The 23,076-nt window shown below is 34.7% G+C and overlaps 1 protein-coding gene across 1 annotated transcript; it reads right to left on the bottom strand.

The window, feature by feature from the left end:
- Positions 1–849: 849 nt before the first annotated feature.
- On the bottom strand, positions 850–22,738 carry LOC130636189 (coatomer subunit delta-like). Its single transcript, XM_057445829.1, has 12 exons — positions 22,574–22,738; positions 7,147–7,186; positions 6,498–6,721; positions 4,792–4,971; positions 4,488–4,705; positions 4,169–4,257; positions 3,933–3,996; positions 3,641–3,806; positions 3,384–3,531; positions 3,173–3,281; positions 2,205–2,409; positions 850–1,372 (listed from the first exon to the last, which is right to left on the bottom strand). Exons 1-12 carry the CDS (start codon positions 22,574–22,576, stop codon positions 1,283–1,285), a joined length of 1,536 nt encoding a protein of 511 aa, XP_057301812.1. The 5' UTR covers positions 22,577–22,738; the 3' UTR covers positions 850–1,282.
- Between the last annotated feature and the right edge of the window lie 338 nt (positions 22,739–23,076).

The raw sequence follows: 23,076 nt of genomic DNA, 5'->3' as shown, positions 1-23,076 counted from the left end.
GTCCCAAGTTGTTTTCTTTGACCCCAGACCTTGAGAACATCGTCAACTACGTAGTGCACGTAATTGATATTTTGGCCCCAGGCCTTTACAACACCGCTAAATACGTGCACAGTCCTCTAAAATATTTAAAAAACCATTTTGACAGAGACCTTACACGTAAATCACGTTGTTGCAAGTGCAAAGGTAATAGTAAATCACGTGGTTCAACGCTATCAGGCTGGTGGCCATCGGTCTAATCTTTTTAATCGGAATGGACGACGTCCTAAGTTGTTTACCTCGGCTCTAGACCTTTACAACACCGTTAACTACGTGCACATGCCTCAACAGCCCGTAATATAGTATTTTGCTGTCTAGGAAGGGTTTTACGCGTAAATCACGTGGTTCGACGTACACATGCAAGTTCCCAGTCTCAACGGACTACGACGTCCAAGTCAGTTGCCTTAGCCCCAGGACCTTTACAACACCGTGAACTCTACGTGCACAGGCCTCTAAAGGCTGTAATATGGCCATTAGCAGCCTAATACGAGTCTTAGACGTAAATCATTTACCTTGACGGCATTGCATTAAAGCATTGTTGACTCTGAAGCCTGCAATGTGGTCTTTACAGCATAATGAAGGCCTTACGCGCAACTCAAGTGGTTCCAAGTGCCCAGATAGGCGACCATCAGTCTAGCCTTTCCTGTCTTATTCAAGCCCTTAGAACACCGTCAACGCTAACGAAAATAAACGTCGCCTACAAGCATAGTGTAATGAAAATGGTTAAGAAATTGATTTTTTGGTCGACGGTATACAAAATCTTATGCGAAAGTCATTGGCAATAGACGTTCTGAGGGGCGTAAAAAATATTGCTTCGGTCAAATGGATTTATTTGTACATAACAACTACCATAAAAATCTATATCGTATTGTACTTTGCGAGCGCGGCCACTTAAAAAAAGCTACACAAGGAACGGAAAATTTGAAGAATGAATACTACACGAGAATGTAACTTCATTATAAAGTAGAGTAACGATACTCTTGCTAGCAAAACTAAAAACTAACCAACTCTGGGAACAAAGAGGCGATAGCTTCTTTGTTGTGAAAACGGTTGTTAATATGACAAATTGACACAACAGTAGTTACATACACCACACCCAAAATCAGATATATACATAACTATATAACTTAAATTTCCAAAATAAAATGTGTTCTTTTCGTGTGATCTTTTTTCAACATGACACAAACTGACCATCTGGTCTAAAACATTAAATTGTTCAGAATTCTTTACATGATGTCATTCAAGCTTAAACAATCTCATAAGTGTCGACTAGTAGTGATCTTTCTTGCGAATATTTTACTAACGATTTCGTTTCAGCATGCTTGACTTCATTGATCTATGATATAAATTTGCAAAACAAATCGTGTTGATAATAAAAGGGAATGCTTAGAATAATTTCCAATAAGTGGAATCATTTTTCCTTGACATTTATGAATTTCCTATTTTTTCCAGATTATTTCCTTACTGAGTGGTCAACCATAGAAAACTTTTAAGAACTAACTGTTCTGTTAATCCTGATGAGAAAGCTTTCTTGCACATGTTAAGAATATGTTAAGAAAATTATAAGGCTTCGGGAAGCTTGAGTACCTATTCTTTCCCATAAAATAATACTGACTAGTCATTATATCTTCTTAGCTTTTTTCAAACAAAAAGTGATGACATAATATTTCTGATCTTTTTCCTAAGAGATATTATCTGCCAAGCTACAAGTAATTCTTAATTATTGTTGTAAGATTTTTCACGTGCTACACTCTTTGTAGCAATTATCAACGAAATAGCTGGAATAACAGATTTTAGAAGGTGAAAAAATGAGAAAAAAATTAAGGACATTTAAAGGCTTTCTTCAAGATGAACGTTCTTATAAAAAAAGATGTGTATCTTATATTTGTTCACGCATAAAGAGAAGAACCTATGTCATTTAAATTTAAAGTGACGTCACACATGTCTAAACAATTTTACAATAAATTCGAATTTCTTAAACATTATTGACACTACGGTAAATGAATAGAAAAAGCTGATTTTATTTAAAAAAAATTTAACGACTCATTGCGTTGAAATATGACGTCATATTTGTGCAAAAGTTTCTTATTTTAATAGCTTAATTACTTGCCAAACAAAAGGTAGGCCCAGCCAGAGAGGCTGCGGGCATTTTACGGTGCTCGGCTTACCTGTACATCACAAACAGTTTTGGTGCTATAAAAAGATACGTGGATAGGGAAAAAATCGTCAGGATGACCAGGGATCGTGAATTCTAAGCTACCGTTCGGATTTGACGCATCAATTGCAGCAAGTTGCCATTCAAGAACTGATTTTTTCGAATCGTAATGATAATCGCCATTAATGTCACCAATATTTGGTGCACCAACTCCAGACCTAAAATCCCCAATAAGTAGTAAATATAAATAACCATATCGTAATACACGAATTGGTGCCTCGCCAGAAGAGAAAAGAATCTACTTAAAAATTTTAGTTTACTCTTTTGTGCTTAATTGTAGGGGGGGGGGGTCGAATAAGCAGGGGGTGGGTACTCCGGGGAAAATTTCTTAAAGTGGGGGGTCATAATATAATGAAATTTTCTGTAAAATGGGGGGAGGGGGGATAAAACGACTAACTTTAAATAAACTAACAGTAGTGAAACAACTAAAAATAAAGATAACAATGCTTTTGACATGTATAAAGATTAAACTGTGCTGACCTTTTGTTGATATTTGTTATTTTTCACCTGTAAATAGTATTTGTTCTTGAGATTTGTTCCAAAGAGAGTTGTGTTTTGATTATAAGAAAAGATGCTGCTTTGTGATATCCAAAAAACTTATTATGGGGGGGGGGATTGATAATAAAATGAGGAGGTGGGTATCATTCTCAAATTTAAATAAAATGGGGGGGGGTCATTATAAAATGATTTTAGGGGTGAAAAGTTCGAAAAAGTGCAATTACACCCCCTGCCCTACAATTAAGCACAAAAGAGTAAGATCACACCTTCGCCTCTAAAGTCAATGTTGTAGATTGGTTATGCTTAGCTGATGCTAGTAGAAATATCCCAAGGACAAGGTGGTGAAGGGGAGGAGATTGCAACAAACGCATAGAAACAATTACCTTGTGAACATTGTTTACAGAAATCTAAATAAAAACTTACGGTACTGGTATAGAGATAGATACATCATTAATTTCTAAATCTTTCAGTTGTAGCTCATATTCTATCGTGACTTCACACTGACCGTCGTTCTCGTTGGGCCAGCAATTTACTAAACACGAGCAAAATCATGTAAGTCGAAGGCATATACATTTTTTTTAAAAAAAAATGACTTATTTCCTCTTTAAAATGAAAAACAATCATTTAGACTAACTTGTTAGCGGAATTAGATCTTCATCTTTCGTTTGAAGGCGCCATTTTAAGACACCGATTTCGCTGTTAAGTGGGAACCCCTTTCCGCCTTGTTTCAAGCCAATTATGGAGTTCTGGTTAAAGAGTTTTTTGTCAACATTTGGATGAGTCTAAAGGAAAACAGACAATAGACAAAATAGACTAAGTATTAAAAAGTGAGTGATTAGATTAAATATTAAGAAAGTAGAGATAAATTATAAGCGTTAATAAAATAGTTACCTGCATTTGGAAACCTCTACTGTCATTGTTTTCTAGCGCAATGCACAGTTTTACGAAATTAACATCTGATATACGTAAGAGAATTAAACCACGAACTTCCATATTTTGTAAGCCACCATGTCTGCCTGCAGTCAGTGATAGTTTTTCTTCTAATTTAATATGCACACTAGAAAACAAAACAAACAAAAATATAAATAACAATAAAAAACAAAGAAAAACGAGTAGCAAAAGTTATGATCACAATAAATACTGAAAAGATGTTAACCAAGAATTTCTTGTGTAGTATACTAACCTTGACATAGGAACAGCTGGTGTGGGAGGAGCCTTTGTAGCAGGCTTTGATGAGGAGACCACTTCTGTAAATAAATGAGACATGTCATGAGACAAAACAAGGTATTTCGCGTCACTATTTAAAAACGTAAGGATAAAACACGTCACAGCATTATAAAAATGTCTTTAATAGTTGCATGAGGTACAAAGGTAAAATTTTTATGGCTTTGTCGTTAAAATCCAATAGAAAATTCCAACCTGTTCCCTCTTCTCTCAATTTACTAACAAATGAATCCACGTCTTTCGTTTTCCCACCAAGTTTCATCGCTTTGCCTTTACCAGCAGGTCTAAAATTGAAGTTAGAAATGTAAATATCACGAGAAACTTCAAAGAAAAAAACATGGTTATTTTGTAACTCGTGTAATCAGAATTTTCCTTGAGAAAAACTTTGTGTCATGCTTGCAATCTTCCTCACATAGGAAGTATACAAAGTCACAATTAGCATGGCTGTGATCATCATGCTACACAAATAACAACAAATAGTTTACACAAATACACATGCACGAGAAAGTATTACCTGACGGGGTACGATTTTTGTGGTGATATGTCTTGTGTTTGAGCGTGATCGCCCACAGTTGGGTTGTAATCATTATGGGATGGTGCTGAACTTCCTGACCCACCCATCCCACCTGCAAACCCTTTTAATAAACTGCGACCTTTTCCAGCACTAATACGAGCTGCCTGCAATTCTTTTGCCTTACGTTTCATTGCTTCCTTAGCTTCAAGTTCTTGAGTCTACGTAAAAGCAAATATAGAGACATTCACACGAAAATGTTAACATGTTAATAACATAAATATCTTCCATATTAAAGAAACCACACCTTTCTAACAGCATTTATAACACGTTCTTCATGACTATCCATTTCAATAAATGTCCTTATTTGAGCAAGATTAACGTTTTCTCTATATCCAAGTGCTACTATTTCGTCAAACGCAAATATTAACTGAAAAGAGTTTTCTAATATATCGTTTTCTTCCAGCACTTTACAGTATTCAGGAACCTACACAGGAAAACAAATTTAGGCATTATACTATACATTAGACAATTTTCTTAGTTAAATAGTCATTTATTAGTAAATCTAATATCCTGGGGTCTTCGTTCTCAAATTGTAGGAAACACAAGAATATAAATCTTCATCTAAAGAACTTCAAAATTGCTGTTTTTATGTTTCCCACACATATGTAGTGTTGCTAAATAAACCTAGGAGGATAAGAGAAAGAGCATTTTTCAAATTTATTTTGCAACAAAATGGTCTTCCAACTGATCTTTCTTTTGTTCAAAACTAAAGACTTTGGCAGTTTAGCACATAAATTATGCTACATTAAAAAAAACGAAAATTGAATGGTTGTCATTTGATTTTCAAAAAACCTTCCAGCCATGGTTCGGGAAGAGGTTACTTTTAGCTCTTTTCTCCAAATATATGTTCCTGATTCTGGCATGTAGTCTTCTTTGTTTTTTAGTACTTTTCTTCTGAAGGATGTAATAAGATTGACTTTTTTTACAAAAGTAGAAAATAACGAGTTTCTGTGTCTTTCCTATGGAGTTTTACTGACGAAATCATGCCGCGAAATTTGAGGGTAACGATTATTCCTTCAACCTGTCGTTACCCTAACCTTCAATTAGCGTGAACGATTTTTCGTTGGCCAAGAATATTAATATTTTAATATTTAAATGTTTCGCAAATTTTAATTTCTCTTTTAATCAATCTGTGTTTCGCAACTCTTTCATTTTGTTTTCACCAGTCATGTGCCATCATGGAAGTTTTTCTTAACCATGATCACACATACCACAAATAATAAATGTTAGGCGCCATTAAAAAACAAAACAAGGCTGCGCATTTTAATAATGCCTACGTAGTCCTTTAACTAAGCCAGGAGTCAGTGAATTAGGTAGGATGGTCAGGTTGGCTATGAATAGGCTTGTTCACAGATTAAATGGACCACGACTATTCAATAGTTCTCAGGACTAAACAAATGGAAGTGTCAGACCAAGACAGAAATATATAAGACGTTTTGTTCAACAAAAGTTCAGAACGACAGGACATGTCTGTAGCTCGGAAACTATTTCGAGGGCTGTTACATTGTATTAAAAATAAAATTTCCTATTTCGAGAAAGAAAGAAAAAGAAAAAAAATTCTCATGTGGGCATTTTTCTACGAATACATGGAAAGAAAAATAATATTACAATTGCACTCAAGAATAATATTGGAAGTTGTAAAACCACAAGAAGAGACGAAATACACAAACCAAGCTTCAATAAAAAAACGTGTTGTGTTTAAATCGTTTAGATAAGAAGATAAATGTTCTAAAATAGCTTTGCAGATGACCATTGCAATTTTTAAGAGCGACATGCACTTTTTGCGTGTGAGATAGTGCACGTGCGCGTGTGCAATCGCATGTGTCTCATGAAATTATCTGTATTTAGCTCTCTAATTTAGATTATTCAATGTTAAAGCAGAGTGTCTTTTTTTCCATTTCGTTCCATTCAGTAATTTATTTCATTATAACTAAAGGCTTTAAAACTTACCACTCTTGAAAATAGTCGAAGTGTTTCTAAGTCTTCCAATATATTACTTGCTTTTGTTGTTATTAACAACATAAATAACTTGTCTAAAGGTTGGTACACATATCGGACACTTTCTGTTTCAACAAATGTATGCTGTTGGCCAGTGTTCATTAACTTTGGAAAAGCTGATAACAGACCTTCAATTCGAGAACGTGTCATTTCAACAAACTGTCTTGAGACCAATGCTACAATAATAAATGTAAAAACCAAGAATGAAAATAAAATTAATTTACATCAGGATTCCCACTCATTTTGGAACTAGCTTTTAAAGGATATTTCAGAGAATTCGGGAGGATTTTAGCTGTTTTTTATACAAAAATACAAAAATTTAGTGGAATTTGAATTAGTGATATTGTAATTTAGAACCACAAGAAGCAAAATATATCAAAAGAATAAAACATGAAAGACAAATTGGATTGATCGAAGTTTATTTTCCGCATTAGCTATTTGAGACATTCCCAAAAAACAATCCATTATGAAGATTAACAAATGGATGTTCTCTAAAAACATTTTTAGGAGTTTTCACAAGGATTATTAAAAAGGATTTTATATTTTTAGGATTTTTAGTTGTGGGAACCCTGTACATGCAAACGTGTCATACCAAATTTACCTTTGCCATTTTTTGTACATATTGCAGCAGCTAGAAGAACCTAAAAAAGGTAAAGGAATCTCAATAGTAATTTTGAAAGTTACCATGTTTTGCAATGCAAACAAAGTGAGAGAGAGAGAGAGTTGACTTTATTCCTAAGACTTTTAATATTCATTATTAATAAAAACAAGTTTAGCAAGTCGGAATGACTGCATGAATATGCAAGCGAAAACTAATAGTTTTAATAACCATTTTTTTAAATTAAGCAAAGACAATTCAATTAGTTATTCTATGTGCACAACCAACTGTATTTTTCCCGCAAAACTATATAATAATACAGTTTTTTTAAATTTATCCTCTCAAACTAGTGTCCTTTATCTTTAACTTACAAGGAATTTGGTCACATCGATGTTAGTTAATGTCAATCACTTCAAGGTCTTAAAAGATTCAGAATTATAATGTCAGTACAGAATTAAATTTAACTCAAGCTCTTTCCAGTGGTAAAAGTATTTTTTTGAGTATTTTTCAAAATGTCACTTGGCAAATAATTGCAGTTATAGTTCCTGCACTTATTAGAACACTGCATAAGTTTTGCAAGTCAGCAGATTTTTATTGACACATATATTCTCGATGTAGTCCTTTGGGAAATGGAGCTTTTCTATGTTAGCTACCCCTAAATTTAAAACAAAAACAGAAGTTAAATAGCTTTAAACTTTTTTAACTTTCAATGATTTTCTTATTTAGCAGAGTATTATTTATAATGTATAAGTAAAAACTATATAAAATAATATGTGATAAAAAAGAAGCACAATTTGCTGTGTAACTTTCAAAACAACACAAGTATATTCTGTATAATTTTCAAAACAATGCAAGAATAAGTCTTGCTATATAACTTTTAAAACAACACAAGAAAACGTTTTTCAGCATGCAAGTATTTTTACCTTTTCATCCTGACAGCTAGTTACAGTTCAAAACAAGGAAAAAAATTTATCCAAACATTTTTTTTAGCAAGACAAATTTATATTTTTTTCCTTTGCAACATAAAAATATTAACTGGGTGCGTGATGCGAAAACACAAGAACATATGCTTGTCGTAAGACCCTCCTCTGTTGTAGACACAGTTATTGAAGAATTAAAAATCTGACGCTTTGACACCATAGAAACAAGGCTAGGCTGAAAATAATGAAGGAAGCAACAATGCTTTCTTAGTGAGTATATACGTGAGTTAATGGCTTCGTAATCAACGTAATAAATACTTTTCTGTTGAAACTTCCACTATTTTTATTCTGTTAATTTTTTTGTAATAATGAATCAAAATGCGCCATTATTTTTGCTGATGATACAAATGCGGCGATTTACCATGTGCGAAGAATCAACTGCAAGTCGCCTAAACGGTTACCCATGACAACAAAAAGGCCTAAATAAACGTTCAACTGATCAGATACACTACCACCAATCATAGTGTGCATAATAAAATGAGTGGCAGTAATGGGGAGGTCAAAATTTCATGTGTCATATTAATTGCATTTTTAATCACATTTTTTGTGGGCACCTGTTGTTTGAATGTAGCAAATATAAGAAAGAAAAGAAAGAATGAATATCATTCAAACTAAAGTGTAACATTTTTTACTGTTTTTAACAGCCTTTATCAATTTAGTCCTGGGCCCACTGCCTTGTGAAATGTCAATAACACCTCAAAATGATACCTGCCATACTGCTTTATTACCAGAACCTAATCATTTCAACATGCTCAATGTGAATGCAAAGATATAAATACATTAGAACAACATTCAACACAAAAGAAAAATTGATCTCCAGAATTGTGTTTTAGAGAGAGTGAGGAAATTGTTATGGAGAAAAAAAAATAAAACAGATAAATGAAGTAAGTTCATATGTAACAAAAATTGAGAAAAATAACATTATTTTCTTCACATATTCCATTGAGCTTTCGGCTCTTCTAGAACCATCTTGAATGTGAAAAGAGAGAGTATTATCAGGCCATTTCTTGAATAAAACTATGTTAGAGCTACAAAAAGCACCCACTAAAAAAATTACGAGTGCTATGTAAGCAAAATTTACAAGTGCGATGTGAATATTTGCAAGTGTGATTCTCACTTAACTAATTTTTGTTTACCGCAACGTATGTTATTTAAGCTGTATAGAATTTTGTAAAACGTATTAACCACAAGTGCAAGGTTGAAACGTTGAACGCGATGATCAGGCCATAGAGATAGGAAAATGTTTCTGGGACAGTCAACGACGACAAGGGAAATTCCCTAAATTCCCGAAATCACCCCGAATCCCACAAATCTGACAATTCCGGGAAATCCGATAAAATCCCACGCATACGTAATAGCGACTAGATGGAATAATGCTGACATCAACAAAAATAGAGATTGCACAATTGAGTAGGGGAAAGTCCATAGAGTTATTACTGCTAGTTGTGGCTAGGATGTAATATAAATATGAGCCGACATCATGGTAATGTAACTCGCTATTATTTCAAAACCCAAGAAATGTGGACTCGGTCGGTTGAAGCAGCGTCTTTGATGCTCAAGGATGTTCCAGACCATTTCAAGACCCTGGAAATGTGTGCCGAGGCTGTACCCGCATATGCTCGAGTTTGTTCCAGATTATTTCAGATCCCAGGACGTGCCCCCTGGGGGTCCTCGTGGGATGTGTAAGGTATGGAGATCACCGACTATCTTACAACCCTGGGTTGTAAGATAAATGGAACAATGCGATGAGTGTGAACGAGTACTAGACACCTATGACAGATGCACCTGTGGACGGAGATTCTTCACAAAAGGTAAACTACTTTGCTGGTACTGCTACCAAGAGTATATCACGTATAATTGTGGTAGCTGTCCATGTGATGCTAGTTGAGGTTTTGTTTTCTACAATAAAATAAAATGTCTGACAAAATGAACAAAACACTAAACTTTTCTGGAATCGAAGTACCAACCACGAACATCTTATTTAATGTAGACTCGAAAATCATGAAACCTTCTGTAGTCGATGTGAACAAGGTCGTGATCTCATCGATGGTCGACTTTACAGTCCATAGCAACACAATCAAGTTTAAGCGCATCTATGTGGGATACAAGGAGTCGGATGACAAGATCACATCCCTCTGCATCCAGGCCCCCAAGCAGAACAGCTATGGTATCCAAAAATATAACGAGACCGCCAAGTGGAAAGTGTGCTTTATCATCGATCCTGAAAACCCAAAGCAGACCCATTATATCAAGTGCATGCAAAAGATCGACCCCCGGATCTGTGAGCCCGCCAAGAACTACAAGCACCCCATGATCAAGCACATCTCGGATAACTCCTCAATCAAGGAGACATCAATTCCCACCTTTTGCCAGCAGAGCACAAAGTACAAAGACGGTAAGCCAGTCAGGAAGATAACCACGCCATTCTTCTACAGGCACCGGCAGCAAGTGAATCCGGCGAATTATGAAGGGAAGAGGCTTTCTATGGTGGCAGCCATAACTTACAGAGATGTGTACCTTTCGTCTAACACCATCCCAGAAAGGAGCCTTGAGATTCGACAAGCAATCATCACCGGGGTTCACGATATACCAAAGCAGTCGCTGATGATCGATGTGGATGAAAGAGATTTTTCAGAAGATGAAGCCGACAACTTTCTACCATCTGACAACACCGTAGACCTCGAGTAAGAAACAGCCAATCAGGTAGTAGTAATCAGGTGAACCTTTGGGTTTACCTGATCAGCGCTCAGAGCGTCACTGAGTTGAGGTGGATGCAAAGGTTTGTATGGTTGGTATTCAGCCATAGAAACAAACATGAACGATGTTAAGGCACTGAAAAAGGAAGTCAAAGCACTAAAGGTTCGTATCTACTCAACTATGAATAAGGCCGACCTACTCAAAGCCATCCGCAAGGTCAAGTACAAGGACGCTTCAATACAGACAGATGGTCCTTATTGCGAACCCTGTTGCATTATTGCTTGGCAGAAAAATCTTGAGCACCTTCTGGAAGATCTCGCTCAAAGGCAGCAAACTATCATACACGATGGTGACTTGCTGATCGATGGTGATACAGGTGAAGTGGTTGGTATAGCCTAGTAGAGTTTTGTGGAAGCTTATGCAGAAGCTACCTCCAACAAAACGTACACTGAGTAGGCAGGTGGTTGTTCTAATTAGCACTTACATACTGTGCAGACTGAAGTTTTTTGAGAAGTTCCTCCCTAACCTCCTGTCTGTTTCTCTTGTATAATCATGGTGAACTTGCTGTCAGAGATCACACTATCTTGTATTGCTTTGGAGATCTTGTCGAACACGGTGTCCAGGTTGAACTCAGCTAGGAGTTTGATATATTCATGTTTGTGGACCTTAACACTTATGCGTTTTGACGCATTCTTCAAACCTCCTTGCCCCATGCCTACTGCAAGACCCGCTGCTTCCAGAGCTATGGCTATCTGAGCTCCAAACCCCGTTGCAAGTGTGGCAATACCAGCTGTGGCGGTTATCATAGTTACTGCGATCATTCCATGATCTGCATATCTCAACCCTATCCCCAAGACTTTGAACTTTTTGTACAGCGATTTACCCTTACTCCTCCTGTTACCTACATACGCAACAACAATACCTACGGCGGCAGCCATAGGCATGTATAAATGCTTGGCTGCAAATTCCACAATCTTAGCCACAACTCTGAAAAAGAACGACACCACGCTGCCAATGATGTCTGGAAGAGCTGCCCCTGCTTTGCCTGCTAGGTACTTCAGGAATTTTCCGAGTCCTTTAAGCTGTTTCCGTACAAAACCTTTCCCACCTGTACTACCTCCAGTTGCACCAGCTCCTCCACCACTTCCCACAGCGAGTACGATGGTGGATATGAGCAGACCGATAGCCGAGACGATACTCGCTATCGTCTAGCCTTGTTCCTTGAAGAGAATTTTGAGCTTTTCCACGAGTGACGTGTCATCCCCTGCGATCTTCATCAATGTCTCCTTGATGTGTAGCAGCTGGCTCTGAGTGTCGGATGATACTAAACCGTGCACTTTTGCCGTAGCCTCTTTTTGATCACATAGTCGTTCCAGGTCTTCCTTGGCCTTGGCTATATCCCTGTCCCACATAGCTAGCTGTTCCTCGGATTCTCTAGGCGTGATCTTTTTTCTCTCAAATCTCTTCAACTTGACTTCTGCTTTGTCAATTTCACTGTCGTAGAAGACCATCTTGCCTTTCATGTGCTTGAGGTTACCACGTAACGTTTGAAGCTCGCGGTTTAACCCTCTTCTTTCACGTTCCGTGATATCCCTGCCAAAGGAAGTATCTTCGATCAGACTCTCCGTCTCGTCTAGAACATTCTTGATTAGCAGCAGCATCTCAATGTCATCAGCCTTTTTATTGACATTATCCAATTCGTTCATAAGTTTCTGGGCCGCTGCCTTACTACCCTTGTGTGGTGTGCTATAGTCGGTGAAGCCTATGGCTACCATGCCTCCTTTACATAAACCTCTCGCTATTGCTGTAGCGGTTCTAAATTCACCCTCCTCCTTTTTCGTACTTTTTGTAAGCCTTATGTCCCCGTCTATGCCTTTGTAGAAGAGCTGATTACCTTGTAGTTCGAACCTGTCATAATGTCTCGCGTTAGGTTGCTGCCTCAGCCCCTCACTTAGGTGTTTGTAAAGCGAGTCGACCTTTCCTTATTCTCCCACCTATGATCCTCTGTGACGATGAAGGTCGGACTGACTTGTGGCATGGTTCCAAATGGTCTCCTGTCTTTCGTTTGAGTCTCAGTGTAATGCACTAGCCGAGCATAAGAGTGTCAGCATGAAGGAAAGGGGCCGACTTTAATGTTCTCTATACTTTTTAAACAAATCAATCACAAAGAAATGAATGTTATGTAATCAGCGTAATAGCATTTTTCATCGTTCTATAATATTTTAGAAAAAGAAAAAATTCAGGAGTGCGATAAAAATCACTTGTAAATCTTTTTACGAGTGTTGGGCGAGTGCACGTGTGATCACACTCGTCTCAAGGAATGGCCTGGATGATGTGTTGGCAGATCGCTATATGTTTTTGGCATTAAATATATTTCTAAACATTTTTGATTTCTCTTTCCCCTTTTAAAAAGATTTTTTAAACTTTATTCAATATGTTTTTTCTTTGGTATTACATCACGAAAACATTCGTCTGAAAGCTGTATTAAAGTACAGGACACCTAACCTCTACAATGTTCTGGTTATATTTAACTTGCATGGGTGCGTACTCTTCTCGAAGTATTCTCTGTGACGATGAAGGTCGGAGTGACTTGTGGCTTTCAAATGGTCTTCCGTCTTTCGTTCGAGTCTCAGTGTAATGCACCAGCCGAGCATAAGAGTGTCAGCATGAAGGAAAGGGGCCGACTTTAATGTTCTCTATACTTTTTAAACAAATCAATCACGAAGAAATGAATGTTATGTAATCAGCGTAATAGCTTTTTTCATCACTCTAGAATATCTTAGAAAAAGAAAAAATTCCACTCGTAAATCTTTGTGCAGGCGAGTGCGCGTGCGATCACACTCGTCTCAAGGAATGGCCTCTATTATAGTGACATTTCTTAAGAAGGTTTTGATGTAAAAGATAGATTTTTGAGGAACTTTTTTATTAACAAAATTGAGATTTGAGGGGAAAAACTTGCACTTGTAAAAATGAAGGAACCCACAGACTGGCATCTCAATATTTTCTTATATAAAAAAAAACAAGACGTATAATATACGTAAACTAGCTCGCCAACAAATTTTATAAAAAGCTGTCAATGAAATTGTGATTTCTGTTACGAAACTGGAGAGTATGCTGACTGACAGGAAGAAGAAAGACCACAAGCTCCACCTAAATTTTTATTTTTTAAACTTTATTCAATATGTTTTTTCTTTGGTATTACATCACGAAAACATTCGTCTGAAAGCTGTATTAAAGTACAGGACACCTAACCTCTACAATGTTCTGGTTATATTTAACTTGCATGGGTGCGTACTCTTCTCGAAGTATTCTCTGTGACGATGAAGGTTGGAGTGACTTGTGGCTTTCAAATGGTCTTCCGTCTTTCGTTCGAGTCTCAGTGTAATGCACCAGCCGAGCATAAGAGTGTCAGCATGAAGGAAAGGGGCCGACTTTAATGTTCTCTATACTTTTTAAACAAATCAATCACGAAGAAATGAATGTTATGTAATCAGCGTAATAGCTTTTTTCATCACTCTAGAATATCTTAGAAAAAGAAAAAATTCCACTCGTAAATCTTTGTGCAGGCGAGTGCGCGTGCGATCACACTCGTCTCAAGGAATGGCCTCTATTATAGTGACATTTCTTAAGAAGGTTTTGATGTAAAAGATAGATTTTTGAGGAACTTTTTTATTAACAAAATTGAGATTTGAGGGGAAAAACTTGCACTTGTAAAAATGAAGGAACCCACAGACTGGCATCTCAATATTTTCTTATATAAAAAAAAACAAGACGTATAATATACGTAAACTAGCTCGCCAACAAATTTTATAAAAAGCTGTCAATGAAATTGTGATTTCTGTTACGAAACTGGAGAGTATGCTGACTGACAGGAAGAAGAAAGACCACAAGCTCCACCTAAATTTTTTGAAATTCAGTAAACGCTACTTTTATTAGGGACCGTCTCAAAATGTTCGTACATAGTTCGTATAATTCGTATAAAAAACTTTGTATCGATTTATTAAATCCTTCGTATCATTTCATTTTTAATACGAACTTTTCCGTATCATCAAAATTACAAGTTCGTATAAAGTTCGTATCATTTACAATAAAGTTTGTATGTAGTTCAAAGAAAAATTTGCTTACACAAGGTTCGTTTATTATAATTGGACTATTATCTATAGTTTTATATTGAAATTTTTACAACAATTATAAAGTTAGTTTCGTTATACGAACTTCGTTTATTTTAATTGGATTTATTATCTAAGGTCTTTAGGGATCGTCTCCACGGCATCGTAGAAAGCAAAAACATCTCCGCAGATTGTTTAAAAATCATGAAAACAAGATCGTATAAAGCGAAAGGATCGCCGTAGATCGTTTAAAAATCATGAAAACAGGATTGTAGAAAACAAAAAGATCGCCGTAGATTGTTTAAAAATCATGAAAACGAGATCGTAGAAAGCGAAATGATCGCCGTAGATGGTTTAAAAATCATGAAAACGTCATCGTAAAAGCTAAGAGATCGTGGTAGATCGTTTAAAAATCATGAAAACAGTATCGTAGAAAACGGAAAGATCATCGTAGATCGTTTAAAAATCATGAAAACGGGATCGTATAAAGAGAAAAGATCGCCATAGATTGTGTAGATTGAACCTATGAATATGCAATTTTACTAGTCTTTTCAAAGAAGTCAACCTGGTATATTTTACTTTTTTTATTTCCGTTTTCGTTTAAAGTCCATATCATTTTTTTCGTCTTTTAAAAAAAATTGTTTATTTCTTTTGTTTCTAGTTTGGTATTGAAATCATTATGCACAATTACGCCGGTACTTTTAAAGTTCGTTTCAAGATCGTATAGCAATTTACTTTGTTCAAAGTTTGTATCATTTCATTTGGTACGCTAAAAAAACTTCGTTTAAGTTCGTATCATATATTAAAAAAGTTCGTATAAACTTCATTTACATTTTTTATTTTAAACGAAGCACTTAGTATGACATTCGTTTCATGAAAGGAAGTACTTTGTAGCGTTCATATAATTTTACGAAAAAAACAAACGAACATTTTGAGACGATCCCTTATTTTTATGACGAAAATGTATAGAAATTTATTAACTATATTAACTATTAACTTTATTAACTACACAAAATAAACTTAGTTGTAATAGATCATTTTCCTGATGACATAGTTGTTTTAATTTTATTTCGATAATGATTGGTGTGCATGCACTTTTGTAGGGTTAGACACAACAATTGTTTTTGCTGTGCGTATGATCGCACACCTAGAAAGTATTTTGGCAAGTTCTTAAAAGGTGGGGGCGATTTAACCAGTGAATCCTAAACACTGGAGACTGCAAAAGCCTTTAAACATAAAAACAAAATAAGCGCGTTTCTGTAGCTACATCTCCCCTATTATAACTTCAAAAATTAAAAATTGAAACATGCAAAATAACGAGATAATTCAAATATAATCTGTCTCTTTTAATCAACCTTCGTTCAGCATCTATTTTGTTTTGCTTTTATCTGCCATCATGGAAGTTTCATGATCATTGATAACACTTACCACAAGTAATAAATGTGTCAGGCGCTGTTAAAAAACAAAGTAAGGCTGCGCATTTTAATAAGCCAATTAAATTGCAAAAATGCCGTTGCTAAAGAAAACTTGAAACATATAAAACAAAATAATTTTTAAGTTTGTATTATTATTATTATTATTATTTGAAAAGTTATCACAAGTGAATAGGAAAAAATATGCTTATTATGTGTGTTTGTTCCGCCTGTAAGTGCAGTTTTGCAAACTTGCTTTATCCATGCTCCGGGGCTATGCAATAGAGATTCATGTCTACGTAGTTCTTTTAACAAAGTTGGGAGTCAGTTAATTACCTAGGATGGTCAGGTTGGCTATGAATAGGCTTACTCCTGGATTAAAAGGACCAGGACTATTCAATAAATCTGAGGTCTCACTTCCGTACAGTTTTTGAATGATACAAAAAAAATAAATGGACGCCAAGTATTAAGGTGTGTACAATGCACGCCTAACTTTACTTTATGGCGTGCGGTCTGTTGCACTCGCCAACAAGATTTTAGCGTGTGATGGACCGCATGCAAGAGATTTTAATCCTGTCCAGCCTGTAGGTAAAAAGGCAGGACTCTAACAGGGTAAAATGGCTATTAAAAAAAGTTCAGGCTTTTTTTAGTAGTACAAGATCCAAGAGGAACTCGAATTAAGTTTTACCTATATTTTTTAATTCTTCTAAAGAAAATTCTCTAATCTTAGGCGAATGTCTTTTTATGGATAGATTTCTTCGATTACTGTGGTCTGTTGTTGCAAGAAAACCACAAACCATTTAACTTTAGTAAACATTGGCAAGTCATCTATAATTTACTCTTCTTTTTCTGCTTTAAGACTCAATTAAAGGAAAACTAACGAAAAACACTATATACATATATGTTTTTAAGAATTAAACATTCTCACATATCACAAAAATATTGGTTAGAGCAAGAAGATTATTTTAATTTTTTTCATATCTGCTAATACACTCCATAGCGCTTCTTCCAACATCCATTCACTGATGTTGGAAGTTAAATGCTCTTTTATCCTTTTTTGAAGACATATTCTTAAATGACTCTAGTAATGTTTATTTTTCATAGAAACTCATATTTTCTAAATCTACATTTGAGGTACATATTTTAAACATTTTGATTGGTGAAAAACCTTTTATATAATCGAAAAAGTGATACAGGTCTGACTTTTTAAACATTGGCATGACCGAAGCATAAGATTTTTACATGATACATGATTCAATTTGTTTAATTTTACAAATTGAATTCAATTAATCGAATTGTGTATCACCACCTTCACAGGAGGCAGAGGTTAGCATCCCTTGCAGTGTTCGAATTATACATTTAAAGTGATCCGCAAAAATTACAATTATTTTTTTCACCTGTTGAATATTTCGCAACAATAAAGAAACACTGAAAATAAAATTTGTGCGCAACACACGTTTTAAATATTGAGTTTCGATCTGCAAATTTCTTGCTAATCAGGCAAATTTGATCTGTGAAAAAATAAATTACTTGTGATTTGAGATTCACGGCCTGTTAATTGGAACGCTGTCTCGTTCGTTCATTCAGAGTTCATTTGTTTACATTCCATGCGGACTTGTCACACCAGTTACTATTTTACTGAACAGAAAGTCCTATTCGCGACACCTGTCATGGCAACAACTGTAGGACTACTTTGACCCTAAATATGTGGAGAATCAAAGCTCAGAATTATCAATCCTTAGTTCTCCTTTCATGTGTTTAGCATGTTCAAGGGGCCTTTTTGTCATACGAGATAACACTAAACTAGGCTTAATCTGAAAAAAATAATATCTATATAATATCGACAGGAAAGCATGTTGTAAACACAAGAAAATAGAGCTTTATATTTGCTTTATTATTTCGAATTTCAGTTAATCATGATAACTTACAAACTCTTAACATAGTATAAACAAAGTAAGATAAACTTTTAACTTTTTTTTTAAGTAGGAGGTAAGCTTTAAACAAGCGAACAATTTGACAATAAAAAAAAAATTGGTTAGCGAAATTTTAAACAGTAATCAACGTGATCATTCAGTTGAAACGTGTAAACATGTGGAACCGATTAAACAGCATAATCAATGGAACAACGTAATCAAAGGTCCCTCAAGGTTTTCTACAAATAAAGTTAATAGAAATGAAGAATTACATCATAACAGATTTAACGACCTAAGAGTTGAAGTTAATGACGATTCTAATCAACAAAGTTGGGGTGATCAAGATTGTAATTTTACGAAGGAGAGTCAAAATACGCACCACGTAGATGTTAACAACCATATTCGTTCGTCAAATATCTTTAAAAATAATGTAACACACAGACGAAGACCCAACCCTGTTATCAATCCGTTTCCCGAAAGAGATCAATTAGCTACGAATCTTGAGCATCAAAATGTACACCATTCTAAGAAGATACGGATAATGACCGATAGTATACCAAAAGGTATTCGAGTGAAAGAATTTAATGAGCAAATAAAAAATGGAAATGTGAGATTTAAGATATTCCCAGGAGCAAGTGTCGAAAACTTAAATTATTACGTACAACCAACACTGGAACAAGAAAAACCTGATATTGTCGTTATCCATGTAGGAATCAACAATCTTTTATCAAGTCATCTAAATGCAGCGTCAGATAACAAAATTGCCGAACAGATCCTGGACATCGGGAAAAAATGTGTGCGTAACGGAGTAGAAAAAGTTTTTATCTCTGCCTTGGTTACGAGCAGACGTGTCGACTCTGATAGAATAAACAGTATTAACAAACTATTAAGAGAAGGATCCGATCTACACGGTTATGGCTACATCAGACACAACAATATCAGAGAAGAACACCTATGGAAAGATGGCATACATTTACGAGAGAATGGTAAGATAATGTTAGCACGAAATTTTATAGCTTTTATAAATAATTTTTTAGATCAGCAGGGGTATTCCATAGGCTTGGACTAGTTTGCGATGATAATAAATCTGATATTCCTGATGAATGTGTTGGGAGTCAATATAGAAATGATCAAAATCCGACACATAATTCTCACCAAAGTTCTTTAGATGAAATACATAAATTACGAATTAAGTACCCTTCCAATCCTCTTTTAGGCTATTTAAACATTAATAGTCTCAGAAACAAAATAATTGATGCAAGAGAAATTCTGACAAAATTTTCACCTGATTATTTTGTATTTGCTGAAACCAAACTAGATGAGAGTTTTCCAAACGAACAATTCTATATTAATAACTATGAAATTAGAACTAGAAAAGATAGGAACAAAAATGGAGGAGGGTTAATTGAATATGTTAAGAAAGGAGTAGCCTGTAGACATGTTAATGATTTGGGTATAACAAATAATGAAATCATTTGCTCAGAATTAACGATAAGAAATAAAAAATGGACAGTTATCAGTATTTATAGACCACCTCATTATTCAAACTTAAACAACTTTTTTGAGGAATTAGAGATAGCTTTAAATAAAGCTCTATCTAAAGTCGAAAACATAATAATTATGGGTGATATAAATATCGATTGCCATAACTCGAACGATTCTGGTTTCGAAACCTTAAATAATTTCTGTGATATTTTTAGTCTTGAAAATCTTGTCAAAAACAAAACCTGTTTTGCTAGTCCTAACGGAACAGCTATAGATGTCATTCTTACAAATAGACCCAGATGTTTTCAACACACACTAACATGTGAAACAGGATTAAGTGATCATCATCAAATGGTAACAACATTTTTAAAATCTCATTTAGCACGCTTAGCATCCAAGAAAATTATTTACAGAAGTTACAAAAATTTTAATGAAGCCAATTTTTTACGTGATGTTGAGAACGCAAATTTTATTTGTAATAGTAAAGATCCTGAACTGAATTATGAAAACCTCATCAATGTTTTCACATCTATCATAGAAAAGCATGCCCCACAAAAGCAAAAAACTCTGCGTGGAAACGAGGCACCATTTATGACAAAAGAGTTAAAAAAGGCAATATATACAAGGTCTAGGTTCAAAAATAAATACAATAAAAATCCTACTTCTGAAAACAAAATCACGTACAAGAAACAGAGAAACAAGTGTGTAAATTTACGCAAAAAGGCTATCAAAAACCATTTCAAAAGGGTAACAGAATCAGGTTTTATTTCCAAAAAAACGTTTTGGGAAACTGTTAAACCCTTGATATCAAATAAAAGTGGAATAAGCAAAGGAGATATAGCGATCGTTCAAAATGAAAGTTTAGTTACTGATAAAAAACAGTTAACCAAACTTTTCAACGAATACTACATCAATATTTTAGAAAATTCTTGTGGCATGAAACCAAATCCTATAAAATATAAGAATGTAAATGATAAGTCAAAAATGATTGAAGAAATTGTTGATAGTTTTGAAAATCATCCAAGTATCATTAAAATAAAGGAAATCAATGATTCTAACAACAATGAGAACTTCACATTCCAAGAAGTTGATGAAAATACAATTTCTAAACTGTTTAATGATTTAAACACCAAAGTATCAACAGGTGAAGATACAATACCATCAAAGCTGGTAAAATTAGCAAAAAGGCACCTAGTAACGCCACTAACAGATGCTATAAATAGTAGCATAGTTTCAAACAAATTTCCAAGCAAAGCTAAGCGAGCTGCTGTAACGCCATTGGATAAGGGAGGAAAAGATAAAACTAAAATATCAAACTACAGGCCTGTCAGTGTTTTAAATGTTTTTTCTAAATTTTACGAAAGGGTTATGAAAGAACAAATAACCGCTTATATGGAATCAAAATTGTCGATTTTTCTCTCCGCCTATAGGAAATGCTATAGTACCCAACAAGTACTAATTCGCTTAATAGAGGAATGGAAGAGTAAACTTGATAAGAATTATGTGGTGGGTGCGATCTTGATGGATCTTTCAAAAGCTTTTGACTGTGTACCACATGACTTACTAATTGCGAAACTAGCTGCTTATGGATTTGACAATAAGTCTCTTCAATTCATTCTATCTTATCTTACTGATAGAGAGCAAGCCACTCGAATAAATGGGATCTATAGTCTATTTCAAATTATCTTATCTGGTGTACCACAAGGTTCTATTTTGGGACCTATCATATTCAATATATTTATAAATGATTTGTTTCTTTTTATAGAAAAATATAAGCTACATAATTACGCTGATGATAACACAATATCCAACTTCTCAAATTCTATTCCTAATTTGATAAATACTTTAGAAAACGAAGCTAAAACTGCCCTCTCCTGGTTAAAAGAGAATAAAATGATTGCAAACCCTGAAAAGTTTCACTCGATAATTCTGACAAAGAATAAGGCAGATAATTTAGGTCTAAAATTTAATATAGGAAATAAAACTATTGAAAGTGAAAATAACGTGAAATTACTAGGTGTGACTATAGACAATAAATTAAATTTTGACAGACACGTTAGTGATTTGTGTCGCAAAGCATCAGCCCAACTAAATGCCTTATTTCGATCTAGAAGTTTCTTATCCTTTCAAGCAAAATATATTTTAGTTCAAAGTTTTATCTACGCAAATTTCAATTATTGTTCCATTATATGGCATTTTTCTTCTTCTAAATCTTTATCTAAAGTCGAAATGATACAAAAACGAGCATTAAGATTTCTGTATAATGATACGGTAAGTACATACGAAAATTTACTTAAAAATTCCAGCAAGAGTCACATGAATGTAAATCGCTTACGGTCATTGTGTATAGAAATCTCTAAAACTATAAATAACAGCAGCCCTCTTTTTATGAAAGATATATTTTGTTTAAATGATAACGGTAGGACAGTCAGAGAACAAAATACAAATAATTTGGTAGTCTCAAGGAAAAGGACCGCGACTTTTGGAACTAATAGCTTATCAGCCCTGGGACCAAAGATTTGGAATAACCTACCATCACATTTGAAACGATGTGACAACCTTAAAGTTTTTAAAAGCATGATTAAAATGTGGGACGGATCTAAATGTAACTGTGATGAATGTAAGGTCCTTTTATAGAACTTTGTTGTTATTATTGTTTATATATATAAAAAAAATGATTTTATTTAATTGTAAACATAAAAAAAAATTTAGTCGATTTAGATTAGTTTTCTTAATTACTTTTTTTTTGGAAACTATTGTAAATATGTGAATAATCGACTTTAAATAAATTGAAAAGAAAAGAAAGAAAGAAAGAAACAAAATATTTAACTTACCATATTGACGGCCAAAGGCCTTAGTACGTAAAACCTTCTCTCTTTCGTGCACAAATAATCTTATTGACACGATTATTGGACTAAAATGTTGGTCCCTTCATACTATACAAAGACGGTAACCTCCGCCACGTTTACAATACGAACTATGTTCACGGAGAAGAAATATGGATACTCGGCCCAGCCTGTGCAAATATGACGGCAACCGACAATATCGTTTATAATGGTCCGTACATACTGGGAGTTACCACTACATTTTAAACGCTTTGTTACCACCAGGTGTTTGCATTAAAATTCTCATATCATGTTTTTTTCTAAGCAATGAATTTTGAGCCAAAAATTGTGCTAAGATAAAGTTGAAACTGAAGGAATAGTTTAGCAAGATAAATTCTTTTTACCCATTTTGACAGATATATAATATTTATGATCAACATTATAGAAACCAGTCTATTCTTCTATTTTTTCTATTTTTTCTTCTATAGACTATGTAGAAACAGATCAGTAAA

Source organism: Hydractinia symbiolongicarpus, chromosome 3 (genome assembly GCF_029227915.1).
Source record: "Hydractinia symbiolongicarpus strain clone_291-10 chromosome 3, HSymV2.1, whole genome shotgun sequence".
Taxonomy (NCBI): Eukaryota; Metazoa; Cnidaria; class Hydrozoa; order Anthoathecata; family Hydractiniidae; genus Hydractinia; species Hydractinia symbiolongicarpus.
Note: the sequence above shows the minus strand (reverse complement) of the source record. Positions and strands in the feature narration are given on the sequence as shown.